The sequence below is a fragment of the Anabrus simplex genome, chromosome 7 (genome assembly GCF_040414725.1).
Source record: "Anabrus simplex isolate iqAnaSimp1 chromosome 7, ASM4041472v1, whole genome shotgun sequence".
NCBI classification, from domain to species: domain Eukaryota; kingdom Metazoa; phylum Arthropoda; class Insecta; order Orthoptera; family Tettigoniidae; genus Anabrus; species Anabrus simplex.
The window spans coordinates 162,910,523-162,930,472 of record NC_090271.1 but is presented as its reverse complement, the minus strand read 5'-3'; the positions used below and the strand labels follow the sequence as shown (position 1 = coordinate 162,930,472).

The following is a 19,950-nucleotide window of genomic DNA, read 5'->3' as shown; positions in this document are numbered from 1 at the left end:
ATCATATTACAGACACGTATTCTTGTACAGGGCATCTACCATAACCGACGTACAGTTTTTCATTATTCAATATCATGTGAGGTGTAACTTGGATCACAGCGTACTGGGTGACCGAATCATGACATCAAAATCTGAACTTCCATGCTCTATGTAGGATCTTCTAAACAGTGTTTCACCACTGGATTCAGTTCCACAATAGATTCCTGTACAACATTAAAGGTTAACATAACCTATATACCATGCAAAATAACACAAGGATTATGCTTCTTTGAGAGATGTTCACTCTTACTTTCGATGGTCTAATTAACATTTCCTTTAAGGCAATCTGTAGACCACAAAATCACGCAATTAACCCCAGAAATGAATGAGCCGACCTCAAACATTGTTGTCATGGCAACAAAATGAAATTCATTCATTGCTACTCCACACATCACCCTGGTCACAAATATGTCTTAGTCATAGCGTCATAGCTTTTGTAAGATTTTGTGACCAAAATTCTACCCGTGTTACACAAAATCATGTCTAGTAATTGAATCTTGTAGCACTTTGCTTGATCACTTGTTGTTTTGTTAAAAATAAACATAATCTTTGTTTCTTTTGTATTTTCACAGCAAACTGCAATCGATGAAGATAAGAAATCTCGGTTAGATATTCAGCGTGCGTTCAAATTCAAGAAGAAGGGGAAAGGAAAAAGGCTGAAGATGGCAGATGGAGAAAATGTTTGTTTCAAGTGTGGGAAGGATGGTCAGTTAATTATGTGCGATAACAAGACTTGTCCAAAGATGTATCACTTGGAATGTGTTGACTTAAAGCGTCAACCAAAATGTAAGTTAAATTTTCACAGCTCCAATTAAGACCGTCGTAGTCATGTAGGTTATGTCCAAGGTATGTGTAATATTCCTTAAACCTGTGGAATAATTTTGTCTCATTCAATAAGACTCGCAACAGTGTCTCTGGTTAATTGCATAATTACCGGGGGAGTTGGCCGTGCGTGTAGAGGCGCGCGGCTATGAGCTTGCATCCGGGAGATAATGGGGTCGAATCCCACTGTCGGCAGCCCTGAAGACGGTTTTCCGTGATTTCCCATTTTCACACAAGGCAAATGCTGGGGCTGTACCTTAATTAAGGCTACGGCCGCTTCCTTCCAACTCCTAGGCCTTACCTATCCCATCGTCGCCATAAGACCTATCTGTGTCGGTGCGACGTAAAGCCCCTAGCAAAAAAAAAAAAATTACATAATTGTATACCTATCAATAGAAAGGGGCAAAATACTGAATTTGTAAATGGTAACTTACTGATGATAAGATGTTCTTCCTTGATTAAATAGGAAACTATGGTCTTCAAATCTATTTTTCAACTGACAAAATGTAGAGTCTAACTTCTAGTGTAGTTTGTTATGACCGTAAAAAAGGTTTCTTGAAATATAAGTTTCAACATGTTGATTAAATATGGCATTGTATTATAAGCTGCTGATGGACTGATTCCTGCTTATCACGTAGCAAGATTTTGGAGATGTACATGGTGAATCTAATAAATTTTAAGGTTAACACATTGCTGACCAGATGCTCTTCACGCTGCATATACCCTGTGCCTGACCATTTTCTGAGCAACTTAATGTTAAAGAACATGTATTGAATCAATTGAGCCTAGCTTCACTAACCTTGTACTGATTGTGATGAAATTTACCGGAGACCTTCTGAAAGAGTCCTAATGATGTTTCTGGTCAGGTAAGTTGTGTAGCAATGACCTCTGGGAAGGAGCACGCAGCAACTTGTGCAGGTGTACCTCATTTCACTCAGTTTGCCTTTGCTGGAACACACTCTACTTAATCTTGCAGGATTATTTTTCACACCTGTAGCTGGAATTTCCTGGAGGACATGATTCTTTATCTGACCTCAGTCTTCCAAATGGGTCCTTACTTGGAGCCCTCATGGACAAGTTTGAAGAAGCCTTGATTATCATCAGTTAACCAGGCCATGGCCACTCCCATGAGAAACTGCTTGCATCTTAACTTGTTTTGGGTGTTTAAGCTAAAATACAGCCTGAATGCAATTAATAATGCACAGTTTTCAAGATAGAAACATACTTTATAGCTCCACTTGATTGTCTTATGCAGAAGAGTAAAGCAAGATAAGTACTGGTCTGCTTGATAAGTCCATGTATTTATTATATTCAATTATACAGTTAGGGTTCATAATAACCTGCCCAGTCTTTCTATCTTGTTTGCCTGTACGTTGCACAGTGGCACCATGGATGGTAGATACCATTCTACAATCTTTTCATCCTTCCAAACTACAAGCACGACCTCCCCTCTCCACACAAACATCATCTCTCCTCTATGTACTGTCATTCCTTAGAACAAGATTTTACATCACTTGGCAACTCACTGTTCTCCCTAATAGTAGCACAAACTTGAGTTTTGTGTTTCAGGAGGTTTTTTTTTGCTAGGGGCTTTACGTCGCACCGACACAGATAGGTCTTATGGCGACGATGGGATAGGAAAGGCCTAGGAGTTGGAAGGAAGCGGCCGTGGCCTTAAGTAAGGTACAGCCCCAGCATTTGCCTGGTGTGAAAATGGGAAACCACGGAAAACCATCTTCAGGGCTGCCGATAGTGGGATTCGAACCTACTATCTCCCGGATGCAAGCTCACAGCCGCGCGCCTCTACGCGCACGGCCAACTCGCCCGGTGAGGAGGGTTTTAGCAGTGGGCACACTATTATAATAATTATCTTTGTATATGTGATGCCAGATGCCAAGAAAGGGCTCAAGACTGATAATATTGTTTGCTCTAGTTTCTATCCCTCCACCTGTATATATCTCCATGCTTCATATTTAAAGTAACTAGTGTTTGCCTCCCAGACCATTCTTGCCAAAATACCATATCTGTTAACTTTCCTGGGTTGTATGTTCTGAATTTGAGATGTCATCTTAATGGGATTATTCCTTCATCCACTGATAGCTGTTGTTTGGATTTGTATAAGGGCTGAGATATTGGTAGAAAATAATCTAGAAGGGGCTGAACTTTGTGAAACCTATTTACTCTTTTTAAAATTCAAGTGGTGGATGTTCCACCTAATCAATACAATATTCTTTTAAAATGAAATTATATTTTATAATTGAACACAGGACTAGCTTCAGCCCTAAAATGGGCCATCCTCAGCTGAATACATACGTAGTCTTAGATACTAAAATGGCACTCTTCAATAATAATAATAATAATAATAATAATAATAATAATAATAATAATAATAATATTGTATCTTTGTCTTCAAAATGTTCACTTAATGGTGAAAAGGGGATTTTAAAATTTGCTGTGCACCAAATATTTCTTCACAAATTGTGAGCATGCTCATGTTAAATAAGTAATATTCTTGTACTGTGGAACTGGCTTGACAGATGTTACTGCATTATAAAAGTTGATCGCAAGGGAACATCCTTAGTTGCTATGCATGATAGTTATCGATGAAGTTGATGAGCAGTTGATTAAGGAATTGTCATTACTGTGTCTGTTTCAAGTCTGCGGTTGAGAATAAATGTGTGGATGTTCCGTGTAGGCCTGCACCACCAACAAAGCCACAGTACAGCAACGTACTATACAGAGTGTATCAAAACTATATAATTATTAAATTAATGTAGTGATGGTCGACCTTTCAATACTATAATATGCAATATTCTAAATTACATTAATTAGGGACTAGTTTCGGCCGGGGCTGGCCATCTTCAGCCTTAATGAAGAACATCTAATAACTAAACAAATGTACATGCACACAATTGACAAAACAAATGAAACAAATATATACAAATTGACATTAAAAACTGGGTTGAAATTATGAGTAAATTTGAAAATAACTAGGTTCCAACATCTTGAGCATACTCATCATCAAGACTCTTCCATGTATTCATTTATATACACAGAACTGTTAGTTCTAATACTGCTAATCGGTAATAAGACAATTGTAAACGGGAACCGGTAAATGTTGATCCTGTAATTCATCACCAAATCTATTTGAGTGGTGTTAGCCATATGCAAATCATTGGACACCGCTGTAAATAACCACTAGCTGACGGAGAACTGTTAGATGTTGTTTCGTCGTTCAACTCGCACAGGAGTGTCCTTGTCTCTTAGAGGAAATATCCACAGTTCGTTTATTAAACAGCCATAATTGCACACACAGTAGAACAACACACTGTAATTAAGACACTTGTCAGTCAAGCAATGCACCAGATCATTTCTCCTTGTCTGTTGGTTGCAGTAACGTTCTTTATTATTTGACATGCTCGAAGACGCAACACTGCCACCCCACTCTTGTGTATTCCTTCACTCACAACATTGTGAACGGAATGAAATACTGAGCAAAGAAACACATCCAATGGTTTGATTACAGTAGATGTCCAACATGGCCCCCTCCTACTTCGATGCACAGTTTACAACGGTATAGTAGAGGTAGACCTTTGGACTCTGTTCAGGATGTGTGGTGTGTCACAAACAAACTAGAAAGCTGCTTGTATTCTTGGAACAAGTTCATCTTCTCTTTCTGTGAGGTTTTAATGTATTTGGGTAGATATTGAATAATTACATACTCTATGACATGAACACAGGTGGAAAGATATTGTCAAGGTTTGATTTTACAGCAGACATAGTTGAGACAATACGGAAAGAGTGGATTATTTTTAAGAAAAGCACTGTATGGTTGATCCGATTGAGGGGGGGATTAGGGGGCTTAAAAAATTGGAAGGTAACAAGGAAAAAGAATGCTGTGTATAAAGCAAGACCAGCAAAAAAAAAAGGGGGGTGTTGCAAAAAGAAAGTGATTCCGCACCATTTGTTCAAAATATGGAAAGGGTCTGCATGGTCCATGTTTTCTGAAGTACATCTATTTGAAATATACAGGATTCTGGAGTGATATGACATACATTGAAATATTGACAGTTACAGAGTTTTATTTCCATTAATGTTAACATTTTCAGTATTTGTTAAAATGCATAATGTTTTGTAAAAATTAATTTCCATATCTGTGAATCAAACTATATAATTTTTTGTTATTCAACTCAACTTCAACAAGATTGAAAAAAAAAACATTGGATGATCCAGCACAAGAGCTGTTCCAAGCAATTTCCAAACTCTTTTACCTTCCAAATATACTGATTTGCTCATTAACCCATTGATGCCCACTGGGTCAAAAACGACCCAGTGAATTTAAAATTATATTAGTAACCGTCTATCCATTGTTGACGTTTGTTACCCGGTCTGCTTCACTCTCTATAATGCACTTCGCACATTGTCACTCTTGGTACACTGTAGGCAATTTTCATTCTTGAGCTAGATGTGCAAGTGTGTTGGTGAGTCGAAAATTCTTCTCCAGCTAGCATGTCCAGCTTCAGAAAAACGTAAGTACAGCTGAACTTGTTTAAGTCTTATATCATTGAATAATATATTTTGCATTTGTATACTACTGAGATTATTTAGCATATATACAATCTATTGCACATCTTATGGTTTAATGGCTATAACTGGCCAAATTATGGATGGGTCGAAAACGACCCAGTGGGCAGGATGTAAAAGTAACATTTTTGTTGAAGTTGGGTAGTTATGAATATCATGCACTCTTATCATGCCATATCATTATTACACAATTGCATCATTTAGGTAAGATTAGAGCAAATACTTTAGAAATATGAATTCTATGATCACTGCTGTATTTAGGAATTCACAGTAAAAAAATCAGTCATTCTGAATACCTAATCTGTTACATGCCGTATTTACTGACCTAATTCCAATCCATTTCTTTTCCTGTTTATAATGGCCTATCAACTCATGAAGTAATAGCACTGCTAGAAGAGGAATATATTCCAGGTGATATTGATATCTACATCTCGCCTCTAGATGATCAGGGAGTCGACACAGATGGTGACTCCGGAGAAGATGAATGCAACGACCCAGATCGTTTGAGTCGTGGGCAATTGGAAGCCTCTGCAGAAATTATCAGTGGTGCGAATGAAACTGTTGAAAATATTCCTCCATGCTTCGCAGCTCCTTCGGCAGACAAAGAGACTGTCTTTACAGGTACACAAGGATCCAAAGGGGGACCAATGCACCAGCATCCAAAAAAGGCAGGAACAAATCGGATATGGAAACTAGGGGATTCCATAACTGCTCCCCATAAAAACGTTTTACCATGCTGTGTACCACCGCTTACTGTGAGTGAAAAAAAGTCATCCAGTTGATTTTTTAAAAACTATACTTACATGACGAACTTATCCTTGATATAGTGAAGCACATGGTTATGTATGCAGTTTCTAAGAATAATCCAACTTTTGCAGTGTCTCTTTCGGATATGCATACATTCATTGGTATATTGTTATTAATTGGTTACACGGTACTGCCCAGACGACTAATGTATTGGTAGACACAAAATGATGTACATAATGACTTAGTATCAAATGCAATGAGACGTAACAGTTTTTGAAGAAATTTTCCGATATCTTCATGTAGCAGACAACAATAATCTTCCTGCGGGAGACAAGATGGGTAAAGTCCGACCTATGCTAAATTATTTGAATGAGTCCTTTTAAAAAACTTTCCCAGCCTGAGTCCCGGACCTCATCAACATTTACAGTGTAGAAGGAGAGTTGAAGATCCTATCCGGACCAATGCAGCTCAACATATTATTCTCACTGATCAGCCGCGTAGCAGATGTGCCCAGTACTCCAACAAAACGGTGAAAGCCTGTAAGAAGTGCTCTGTTACACTGCATGACAAGTGTTTTGCAGCTTTCCATCATATGTAATTCCTGTGTATTGTGAAACCTCAAAAACTTTAAACAGTGAATGTGAAACAATTTCTAAAACTAATTCAGAACAAGTGAATTCTGAGTAACATGTGTTATTTGTAACTTTATTAGATAAGAATATACTTATTTTGTTCAAGATTATTCCTGCATTTAAAATAATTAATCATAAAATCTTGATCACAACTACATAAGAGCAGTGACGGCTCGTGAAAAAATCGTCCTACGTGCTACAAAAAACAAGCTAAATACGCTGTTTTAAATCTGCATATTGCCATGATGAACAACGCATACTTCAAACTTGATAACAACAACAACAACAATCATAATACTAATGATAAAACTTTTCTCACAATTTATAACTCAGAACAAACAAAAATAACATTAATTTGGAAGCAGATGAATACTTCGCAACTGTCAACGAGATAAATATTGTTTTTACTAACCTAATGGCGCAATATGAAGTCCATGTGGCGATCTTTTTTTGCTGCAAAACTTGTCAATCACATTTTGGTTGAAGTTCATTATTTCCGAGATAAGCTTTTTCTCGATTGATAGAATCGCTAATAATACATTCAACCATTCCTGACACATACTATTTCGAAGGAACTTTTTAATCCTTTTAAGACTCGAAAAGCATCTTTCCGGTTCTGAAGTGGTAATTGGAATAGTAATCAAAATCCTAAGTAATTCTGTTATTTGGGCGAAGGTATCTTGCAGGATCAGTTGAAGCAAAGGAACTGCACCGTCATTTGCTCTGAAATCAGTTCTTTCATACAGAACGCTAAGCTCAGTCATTAGTCTATTCTTGTCTGGTAGTCTGTATACGTCACACACGGCATTAACTCTTTTTACAGGGAACTGTTTTGAATATTCGCCAAAATTAATCGAATCGAATAAATTTGCAACCTCTATATAAGAAACAGACTCAAATCTACGACTTACTCTTCAGTGATTCGATCACAAACATCCTTAGCATCAGCCGTCCTGTAGGATTCCGTTCTGTGTTTTTGCTTTGTGGCATTTTTTAACCCTTTCCACTCGAATTATTTGTAAGTCCTGATTTCTCCCTACTCGTATTTATTTCTGTCAGCATTCTTCATTTTTTTAAACCTTGTATTAAGTACTGGTTTTAACAATATATACAGGAAGGAACTACAAAATTAATTAATTTATGGTATTTACAATGCACAAAATAATGTTTTTCACTTTCTTAACGGTATGCCTTGAGTGTGTGGAAGCGTTCAAAGCAAATGCCTGGATGGAGCCCTGGTTGCTTCTCACAGGTTTTACAGAAGTGGACTGTCTCTCTCCTCCCTCCAACAACTTTCCTGTCACTGCAAACCTTGCAATCTTTAGTTTTTCCTTCAGGATGGGGGTACAGCAGGTGTAGCTTGCCATTCAGCCTCACTTCTTCATCCGTTGAGGAAGGTCTTCCCCTTTTCCTGCTCTGTGTATTCCGCACATTTCCTACAAGTTGTCTTACCAAGTTTTTCCTGAACTTCAGATGGGTGATTCCATTGTTACCTTCTTTGAAGAGTAGGAAGGCATTCACTATTGTGATCTCCAGAAGCCAGAAGAACATTTTTCTCCACCACTTCACTGATTTACGTGTGAATGGGTATGAGCTAGCATAGTGGTCAGAAAGATCAACGCCCCCCATGTATTGATTATAAGCACATACGACTGTAGGTTTCTCTAGAATTTCCTCGGCACCTTGACGTCTTATTCTTTGCACAGGCTGAGTGGAATCGTCATAGAAAGTAGACAGCATAGCAATAATTCGCTTGTCCTTCCAAACCAAGCAAGAAGTGTTATCTGTTCGGAGTGCAACAATGTCATGTTGTTTCATTCTCTTTGTTGCGGCTTTTCTCACTTGTAATGGCAGACCTCTCCTATTTACCATTACAGTGCCTGTAATATGGACCTTTAGTTTCAGTAGCTCAGTTGCAAGGTCGTAACTGGTATAGAACCGGTCCGTAAAGACATGAAACCCAGTTTCGTTGGTGGCTTGCAAAACTTTTGTAACCAAATGAATAACTATCCTGCAAGTGAAGGGTAAATCTTGCCTAACAAGTGATTGTGTGGTTATTGAACCATAATATGGTTCAATAGCACATACATATCCGGTACTCGAGTCTGACAGTACATAAATACGGAGTCCCCACTTTGTTGGTTTCTGCTTATTGTAACACTTGAACACGACACGACCCTTGAAGCCTACAGTGCTTTCATCAACACTCAGATTCTTTCCTGGAACGAAGTGTTCCCTGAATTTGGTGTCCAGGTACGACACTATATTTCTGACCTTCGAACCTCTAGATTGTGGGCCTGCCCTATCAGCATCAGGGGAAGAAAGATGGAGATTCCAGAATATCTGTAGAAATCTGTCTCGAGAGAACACATCTTTGTAGAACACCTGCTTATCCAACCAGTCTTCACTAAAATAATCCTGCATTTCTGCCTTACTGTTCATCCCCATGTTGATAATTACACCAATAAATGCCTTCAGCTCTTCTAAAGTCACAGCTTTCCAAGAAAACCAGATAGATCTCTTCTGAAGTGGTGTATTTTGCTGTATTTTCATTTCGGCAAATTTGTTCGTCTCATGGACAATAGAGGTTAGCAACTGATCAGTAAAAAATAGCTGCCAGTACTCTAGTTCTATTTTAGGTCTATTGCCACACGTTATGAATCCACTCACTAACCTGAAAGGAAATTTGGGTAATCCTGCATCACCAGTTCTCCACAATCTCCAAGGTATATTTGAAGTCAGCACTGTATGACTGGGACCGGGACGAGTCATAATACTACCGCCTCCTCTATGATTTCTTGCGACACTGATATCGATATCATCACTTGAATCACTAATGGATATATCACTTTCATCGCCCGATTCAAAATTTTCGTCACTTTCATGGTCACTATCAACAAAATCAGCCGAAATAGACGCAAGAATCTCAGCTTCGGTCAGACTGTGCGCCGCCATGTTGCTTCACGCGACTGCTTTCCATTGTCAAGGAAACGGAGCAATTTTGCCGACCAAAGAGAAACTAAAACACTCGTATTTTGTTTCTTTCGGTTTCCGGAAGGGACCAGCACTTACGAAACGAAGTACAAAAGTCCTGGCTTGCCAGGTAACCTAGGAATGAGCGGCGAAACATTGTGTCGACTCAGGGTCGACACACGAGCTATAACGCTAAGTGACGGCTGTCGACCTCAGGTCGACACACGAGCGGAAAGGGTTAAGAAACTTCATTTGCTATTTGATCGACATAATCCCTGACTGAAGCTACAGCCTTCGTAACAATGCCAACAGCATTTCCTATTTTGATTGCATCTGTCGATCTTGCTTGTAGCTGGGAGTACAAAACATCCACATGAGGAATCATTCTGTGAAAGAAAGACAGCCAAAATAAGAACTCTTTGTCCTCCAAATTGTGTCTGAATCCACGTACTTCTTGAACTGTCCTTACAGATTTCGACTTTTCCAGGTCCACAAAGCATTGCAACAAAGCTTCATACACGACATTGACAGTTCTAGTCTTGAAGTTCCATCTTGTTGATGAACATTCTGGAATTCGTTGTACTACCACTTTTACCAAAGCTGCCAGACGTTGAGATCTGGAAATGAATGCAGGAAATGCAGATAGGCTGCAGAAAAATACGCGCGCAGCTTGATTTTGAGAGGCTGCGTGTTCAAATACGAGGTTAAGATGGTGGGCGTAGCAGTAAATGTAACTGCCTAACTTTGATTTCCCTCCGAACTCCATCTCTTTCACCACTCATCATAGATGCTCCACCGTAAGTCTGGGCGATAATTTTCTCTGGATTAACATGAAAATTACTATTATTGGTGGGTTTTTTTTTTTTACGTCACATCGGCACAGATAGGTCTTATGGCGACGAAGGGATAAGAAAGGCCTAGCAGTGGGAAGGAAGCTGCCGTGGCCTTAATGAAGGTACAGCCCCACCATTTGCCTTGTGTGAAAATGGGGAAAACACTGAAAACTATTTCCAGGGCTGCCGACAGTGGGGTTCGAACCCACTACCTCCGGGATGCAAGCTCACAGCCGCGCGCCCCTAACCACACGACCAACTCGCCCGGTCCGAAAATTACTATTGACTTGCTGCAGCACGCACTCAGATATTGCATCTGCGGTTTGTCCGTCTGGATTAAAAAATCCCCAAAATCTTTCAAGTGGTTGGCCATTTAATACGTATCTGAACACAATGTCAACTGTGGCTCTTCAGAGACGTCAGTAGTTTCAGCTGCCATGATATTAGTGTATTTAGTGTTATGTACTTCTTCCAGTATCTTTTCATGGCAGACTTGCAACATACAGTCTAGCAATTCATTCTGGGTGGTTTTTGATGTGCCCTTAAATACCTTATTGGCTTCCATGTGTTCCTTAACGGCACTATATAAACTGCTCACAAAATCAACTAATCCCAAGAACACGCCTGGATTTTTAGATCTTTCACACCTTTCGTACTCCAGGTATCATTATCTTCCAAATAAGATGCAAGGAAAACAAAACGAAGTATTTTTTAAATCACAACCATATATCTGTTATCGTTGTAAACTTTACAGTTGAAATGCCTGACATAACTGAAATTTTTCACGCGCGAAGCCTTCTGAGTTAAATTTCAGACTGGAATGGGACGAACTATAATTTTTATGTTCAAATTTTCTTCTAACGTTCTCCTAGAAAATACCGGTAGTCCTTTCACCAAACTGCCCACACTATTCATGTTGTATACTCATTTCCCAACTTACATCAGTGCAAATAGAATCGTGGGAATATTGATCCTCACTAAGAACACCAATTTAATTTCACTTTATATACACTGCAGTGGATAAGTAATTTGATAAATCTCCGTATAAACTTTAGCACTAACACAATGACAGAAAAAACATGCACCAGTAATATAACCGCGAGATTAAGAACCTTACAAAGCAACTGACAGAGCTGCCAACTGATTCATTGAGACCTCCCCTATTACCAGAGTAAATGTCCGGCTCCATGGCTTAATGGTTAGCGCGCTGGCCTTTGGTCACAGGGATCCCGGGTTCGATTCCCGGCAGGGTCGGGAATTTTAACCGTCACTGGGTGTATGTGTTGTCTTCATCATCATTTCATCCTCATCACGACTCGCAGGTCGCCTACGGGCGTCAAATCAAAAGACCTGCATCTGGCGAGTCGAACATGTCCTCGGACACTTCCGGCAATAAAAGCCATACGATATTTCATTTCACCAGAGTAAATTGCATTGTAATGCGGGAAAACATTTAGGGTCAGTTAAAGATTCTTTGACTCGCGTACGAATTCCTTATTTTTGACACAAAAGGAAGATGGATATTTTAATAAGCATGTGTGAGATAGATTGCCTCCACTTACGCTTTACTTTCGAGCCCAGACGATGCTACTCTCTAGTGGCAGACTCGCTTACCACGTTCAACATCAAGGTAGCAGGAGACATCGAGTACTTCTACCCCCTTGCGGGAGAGGAAGTAACTATAGACGGGATCAGTGAAAGTTGATCCCGGTTTATGGTATACTCCGCCGGTTAGGCGGAGTGTTGCAAGCTTGGCTGCGCCTGCGTATTGCTTCCTTCGGGCTACAGACAAGGGCTCACTTCACATGAGCACGAGCCTTGTTCCCCGGGAGAACGGCGCTAGATGTTCGACAGATCTCGTCCGGATTTTCACAAAACACAAATTCATATTGTACTCAAAACAACGAAAAGGCACAGGATAATTGTACTGTACATAAATAATATTCCTTACAGTTCCAAGCTACGTGCTGGAGCCCGGTAGCACGTACTGACCGGCCGCCACTGATAAGAGGTCATGCCCACTGGGTCGTTTTCGACCCGTGCTATTTTCACCAAACAGAATACGCAATAACGTAAAATTTGTACTAATTGTTACGTTTGAGTCTCATATACAAAATATAAGCATAAATGATCAAAATTAGCGGGGAAAAAAGTTACGGGCATAAATGGGTTAAAGGAAGGCGTTGTGTGTAATGTGCAACAAATTCTTTTGTTAACAAATTGGTGACCAGGTCCAAACAGAGGCTACTACCCCCTGTTGACCCGATAGTTCAAGCCTGCAAGAACAAATTTACACTGCTGCACTCAAATTCATGTAACGCAAAAACTATTCTAGATATCGACTTCATAATTTTAAATTATGAACTGGATTTTCTTTCAAGAAGCTGCTGACTATCTATACCTACTTCATACTACAAGTCTGTCTATACTCGACTTGTGTGCACCTGTGTCTCTGCTGTGTTCCACCACACGAGATTGTTGCCCACGATTTGACATAGGACGACTGAAAGCAGTGTCAAAATCACTCACATAATTAAAAATATCTAATTCACTGTCTCTAGTTACATCCAATAACCATAAGCATATCTGATAACCGTTCTGCACATGATTCATTACAAATATCCATATCTGTTAGCAACTGCATGTGCCGCGCCATGTTGACAGCTGTACCGAAGCTCCAAGGAATAGCTTGACATTTCCGATATTATTTTGTTATGAGGGTTTAAAGAAAAAAAACTGATGGAGCAGTAGTTGCCTTATACTGTTTTTTCTATGACTACACCATTTAAAACTTATAATTTTGCCACTAGATTGTAGCAGCTATCAAGGAAACACGAGGTCCATAAAAATAAGAATTCTTGTGGCCCGTTACATACGGTCGGCCAAGAACTACGAGAATTCTCAGGGCTCGTCACCAATGTGTTAAAAGGAATCTTAAAGCAGGATTTCCATTTAGGTTATTCAACATTTCAAATGCAAGTGAAGGAAATGCATAACAAGGTGATGTAATAAGTGAACTTTTGAAGGGTGTGTTGGAATAATTTGGTAATAATTCAGATTGGTCGCAGGCAGGCAGTGTGATTCCTGCAACAAATGTTGATGGTGAAATGTGGTTCCCAGCAAATTCAAATATTATGACAGTGCACCGAACATATCTTCATCCTGAAAATGTTGACACGTTCATGTATATGTACTTCGGACATAAAGCATGAAGTCTTTGAAGTGTAGTGACTGTTACATGTGTTTTCCATGTAAATTAATAAATGTGAAATAGTTACCTCCAAGGCCTGTTATAATACTGCTATTAGCCACTTGGTTTTACCATAAAATAGGGTTCGTAGTCCCACAGTATTTGATTGTTTTTCTGTGTTTAGGATATCAAGTGAAGAAGTATCTGCCTGTGTAATTAGATTTACATAGACTGCATTAGAGTTTATATTTTCCTGTTGATTTACATTTATTGTTAACTGAGACGTTACTGTTAATTTTGTACTGGTTATTATTTCTTGTTTTGAATGTAATTTTGAGGGGTATTATTTAACATTAGGTTTGCTGTACATCATTGTTATTGGTTTTGATTTTACTTCATTCCTTGATGGTGTTAAAGCCTACATCATATTTATGAAACTACCACTGGTAACTTCATTACAATAGTTTCTGACTATATTGCATTAAACACTCCCTCCCTTTCAGTTTTGATGTAGATAAAGGGTCATCATTTTATTCAGGCCTGCTTGTAGATGTACCATGGCCTCTGGCACTCACCACTATCTTGCAGACACTCTCGTCTCTTTAGTGGGCTGGCATGCACATTCTCATGCATCAACATAAAGCAGATGAACGGACAGGACTACATTATTTAGTACATTAGCATCTTGACAAATGTTTATGAACTTGTTGCAACTCTTCTTTTGAGATATTGGTTATTTCCTCCCCTACACACGCACAACTGAACAGCTCTGCAGGTCCAGTGTTGAGCGACACAGTCCCATGGGCACAGTCAGCTCGCTCACCCACTAACAAATAGCAATAAACTCAGAATGCAAGGTCAGCTGAGTATCAGGAAGTGAAGTGGCCCACCAAAGGGACTGGAGTGTCAGCAGGAGAGCCGTGCGTGCCTAGGACTACATTTCAGCTGCAATAGTGTCCAAGTAAATTTTATGACCTTGGAGATTTGCTATATCCCTGAAGATTGTACTTCTTATGATAAACATCTTATTTGTGCTTTCATGATCATTGATTATTCTTTCCAACTGGTTAACCTCTAAATTGCTAGGAAAATGAATCTGAGCTCTAGTATACTTTCACCTCTTGTGGTTGTAAATGATTAATATAAATGGAATTTGCCTACCCGTTCTTTTGAGTCTTCCCTGTTTTCCATTACTTGATCATTGAAGTCTTTTAAATGCTGAAGGACAAGGCAGTTTAGTTTTTGTGCTTTAAATGTTTAATGTGTATACAGTATAATGAAACAGTACCACTAAAAGAATATTATTATGTCTGTAGCCAAATGGTTATGTCCGTGGCATTGCTGCAACATCTGTCACAAGCGCACAATTCGCCGCTGCAACTTTTGTACGGACTCCTTCTGCTTCGAGCATTCTGATGGAAACATTTCATTCAAGAATGCCTTGGGCCTTGTATGCAAAAATCATGAGAAGGTGAGTAAATATCTTACCATAGGGAAACAGTGTTTATGTGACTGAACTCGTTGAATGCATGTATAACTCAAGTGACTTGTTCTTAAATTGATGTGCACCTTCTTTTATTCTTCTTCTTCTGTCATTTTTTCCCACTCTTGTGGGGTTGCCGGTACGAACTGCCTCACATACGTGGATTTGGCCCTCTTTTATGCCCGGATGCCAACCTGATGCCAACCCTATATATGTAAGGATGTAATCTCTGTTGCTTGTTTCTTTGGTGGTTGGTAATGTAGTATGTTGTTTTAATATGAAGAGGAAAGTGTTGGGACAAACACAAACACCCTGTCCCCAAGCCAGAAAATTAATCAGACACGATTAAAATCCATGAACCGGCTGGAAATCAACCCTCGGAGCCAAAGGCCGCAACGCTGACCATTCAGCCAAGGAGTCGGGCTTTTCTAACTTTTGAATTCTATGTTTATGTGTGTTTTGCATTTATGGGAACAGTACATATAACTTGTTACAGAAGTGAACTTAATTCATCACAGTTACAAAAAAAAAAAATTTCGATCTTCTGGGATTTCTATTCAGTGTGCCATATGAGCTTATTTGTTCGCATGTTGTAGTGCTCTTCAACCTATATCATTTACTTTAGAATATTTTTTGCATATCATCATGATGTCCCTTTTCTTGTGTATCCTCCATATTTCTTAAGTAATTCAATGTTTCTGTGGCATTAAATTGGCAAATATTTGTGTTAAATAGTCAAATGTACTTGGTTTCTGTAGAGTCGTGAACTGTAAACAAGATTCAGAACCTCGTGTTGTCGTAACTACGTATTTCTTTATGTCAAAACCTGCCAAGAGCCATTTAACTTTGATATCTTACTGGTGGCCATGTATTTCATCCGTCAGATGGGGCAGACCTCTCGCTGCTATCGATAGTAGTAGGCTATGAGCCGGCGCCAGGTTTCACCTTCTCCCAACTGTCATATATCACATCATTAATTTCATTCCAATAACTCTGATGAGGACGTCGGGAGGGTACGCAGTCGTAAAAAACACTGAGAGAAACGGGACGGGCGGGGGGGGGGGGGGGTGTCTGGGATATCTCTCTCTCTCTCTCTCTCTCTCTCTCTCTCTCTCTCATTATATAGTTTGATGATAACCATGAGTTTTCTAGGTGATGGAGATTTAAATATAGATTTCAGCTGCTCACATCCACAACACCATAACAAATTGACTACTAGGTATCATGATACAGAACACAAACAAGCGCCCAGCTAATTCCACTCAATCTGGCCAGCTGACGACAATTTTTACTACAGTTAACAGAATGGAAACATACATTCGTTACTATAGCTAGCAGCGATGGCACCAAAATTAACACAGCTGTAGAAGAGTTCTTTACTTTGCTCAGTAACGGTACGAACCTCTTACGTGGGCCTAAGCATCCATCTACCGAGGACTATGAAGCCAGAAGGAAACGTCGCCTTCAGATATAAGGAGCATTTTATTGCTAAAATATGTAATGAATTCTCAGCCATGACTTTGCATGTAATGGATTTCAATCATTCCTTTTCATCTTTAGAACAGGACCTTAATATTTTATGTATCAGAAGTAAAGGCATACTGCTCAATATTTTCGAGAACATTTTTATCCATTTAGATCACAGATTCAAACCTACAGAGAATCTTAACAAAATTTGTGGGGGAAAAAAACGGAACATTTTATTGACAAGTTATTCAAAGTCATGGAAAAAACAAGAAACAAACCGCTCCCCACTTTGTCTTGTCTTGCATTAGTACCGCCCATTTTCTCCATGGCTAAATGGTTAGCGTGCTGGCCTTTGGGCACGGGTCCTAGGTTCGATTCCCGGCAGGGTCGGAAATTTTAACCATAATTGGTTATTTTTGCTGGCATGGGGGCTGGGGGTATGTGTCGTCTTCATCATTATTTCATCCTCATCACGACACGCAGGTCGCCTCCGGGCGTCAAATCAAAATTTGCCGAATTTGTCCTCGAGACACTTCCAGCCCTAAAAGCCATATGCCATTTCGTTTCATACCGCCCACTTTAGTCCCTCTTTCTCTACCCCCGCCACCAGCGGCTGACAAGGTCGCCTTCCAGTTGAAATGCTCGGTTAATACTCAGAGAACTAGTCGCATTCTAACAAGGCTGCAGACCAGCCTGAGAATTTCCAACAGGACCAGCGGAGAATAAGTTGCCACCTAACTTCCAAATTCCTGTTTAGGTTCTTTCTCTTTAGTCCTTAATTTAATTTGGATATTTTCTTTGTTTTTAGACCTCGCACATTTTACATGTTTGCATGCAGTTGTCAATAGCAAGAAAGGTTTAATGGTTTTCTGTTGAAGTTCATCACAACATGAAAATAAGACTAATCCATGCCACCGGAGGATGTATATCCTAATTTTAAACGTTTTTATGCACTTCGTTATATGTGACACATAATTTGGATCTCGCCACATCATGACCTTGTGTATCAAAACATCAAGACCCCCTGCAGGTGGGGGACGCAGATTTAGAATGCACCCGCGGTATCCCCTGCCTGTCGTAAGAGGTGACTAAAAGGGGCGACCTAGGCGCGGACATGGATTGCAGTTTGGTATATTGTGTTGGACCCCCTGTGGATGGGAGGGGCTGAATACTTTCACAGGTAATCCCTGCCTGTCGTAGAAGGCAACTAAAAGGGTCATGTGGCCATTGGTCCCCTCTTTATTTGTTATTGTTTTTTGAGGGTTAGTTGTAGACGAATTCAAAATTCTTGATGTGCGTGCTGCTCAGAGATGGGCCTCTTACGTGTGTGATTACGCCCTAAAGCCCACTTGTGACAACACAGGTCCCCGCACAGCCGAATGCCAGAAGGACATATTATTATTGTTTTTTATTTATTTTTTCTCTATATTTAGTACTATTTACACCCTAAGGGTACATGCTCTTGTGGGTATTTAGAGGGAGTCGTGGTGCGCATTTCCTCAGTCATTCCATATTAGGCATCGTCTAACATCGGACCCCGGGCAATATTGGCTGCGACCAGGTGGGTACTGCCTTGGCTGCTTGGTTTGGCTACAGAGGCCCCTGATCGGAGTGGGTGATATTTGGGGAGGATGATTTTGGGCATGGTTTTGAAATGATCCATCTTCCCTAGGTTTCTGTTTGCTACCAGAACTGATGGAAGTGACTTCAAGCTTGTAAAGTGTATTTTGTTTAGTAAGCCCATAGAAACTGTCTACGGCGAACTCGAAGATCTGAAGAAGATGCGCAACTGTAGTTTGTTGTTAATGATACGCACTGCCGTGTAAGCTGATCGGTTGCTCAAGTGCGACCACTTTGGTGATGTTCCTGTCAAAGTGGAAGAGCACAAGACCTTGAAACTGGTTCATGGAGTTATCTCCCACCGCGATCTCATCTTGAACACTGTCAATGAGTTGATAGAAGACATGAAGCACCGTGGCGTGACAGACATCCGGCGCATTACGTACGTCAATGGCGAAGACGTTGCCACGGGTGCATTCATTGTGTCCTTCAAATTGTCAGTGTTACCAGAAGAAATGAAGGTAACAACCTATAGCGATGTGAGTCCGTACATCCTGCCTCCCATGTGCTGCTATCAATGCAGAGGTTCAGGCACATGGTATCTCGTTGCTCGAATCAGTCTGTATATGGTGCATGTGGCAGACAAGTTCACGGTGTGAAAGAATGCACAACTCCTTCCAGGTGCACTAACTGCGCTGGTCTTCATTCGCCCCAAGATTGGAATTGTCCGGTATATCTTGGTGAGAAGAAGATCCAGGAGATTAATACCCTGGATGGTCTTTCCTACCAGGAAGTGCACCGTAAGTTAAATTCTATCAATGCACCCACCAAGACATTAGACTACATATAGATAGCACAGAGACTTCCAGGTTCATCGTTGATATCTCCTAAACCCGTTGCCATCGCTGCTCCCAAGGCAGCTGTTGGTCCTGCAAGGTATGTCGACCTGGGCTGGGAAAACATGTCCCAGTCCGTCTAAACAAGAAACTAAGGCACTCCCGCCCTTCTCCTGTGAAGGGCAAAATATTCCCTCCATCTGGAGGGTATGAATCAGCGCCAGCAGGTTAACCTGCTCCAAAACCTGCGCGCTCCCCTCATAGGACAAAATCCCGCCCCCACAATACGCCAAAGTTCTGGGTATCAGTCCCATCATCTGTTGATGGTATGAACGTTGAGCTGTTATCTACATCTAGGGATGTAGATGTTGATATTGATAGTGTTTAGTTTTAAGAGCATTTTGTCACTCATTACCTAACACTCTCTCTTTTAGTTCACACTATGTCACTGTTACAGTGGAATTGTAACGGTTATGATAAGCATCTTGCTGAGCTGCGCCAGCTACTTAGTAAGTATTCGATGAGTATAGTCTGCATTCAGGAAACTAATCTCTGACCTGGTCATCATACAATCGTGAGAAATTTCAGGCTATACTCTGCAGAACGACATTATGCTAACCGATCTTCCGGTGGCGTTGGCATTTTTGTCCGTTCTGATACCTATAGCGAAGAGGTTCCACTAAGAACCCCGCTGGATGCTGTAGTGGTTCGCGTTCCGCTGCCTGTCTTAGCAACAGTGTGTAATGTTTATTTTCCACCAAGTCAGCCTCTTAATATAAATGAT

The 19,950-nt window shown here is 40.2% G+C and overlaps 1 protein-coding gene across 1 annotated transcript in view; it reads left to right on the top strand.

The window, feature by feature from the left end:
* Positions 1 to 19,950, top strand: part of LOC136877753 (histone-lysine N-methyltransferase NSD2) — a 386,665-nt gene that overhangs the window by 354,759 nt on the left and 11,956 nt on the right. Inside the window, exons 24-25 of the mRNA XM_067151960.2 lie at positions 612 to 825; positions 15,137 to 15,291. Of these exons, the coding sequence (XP_067008061.2) occupies positions 612 to 825; positions 15,137 to 15,291 (369 nt within the window). The remainder of the gene's footprint in view (positions 1 to 611; positions 826 to 15,136; positions 15,292 to 19,950) is intronic.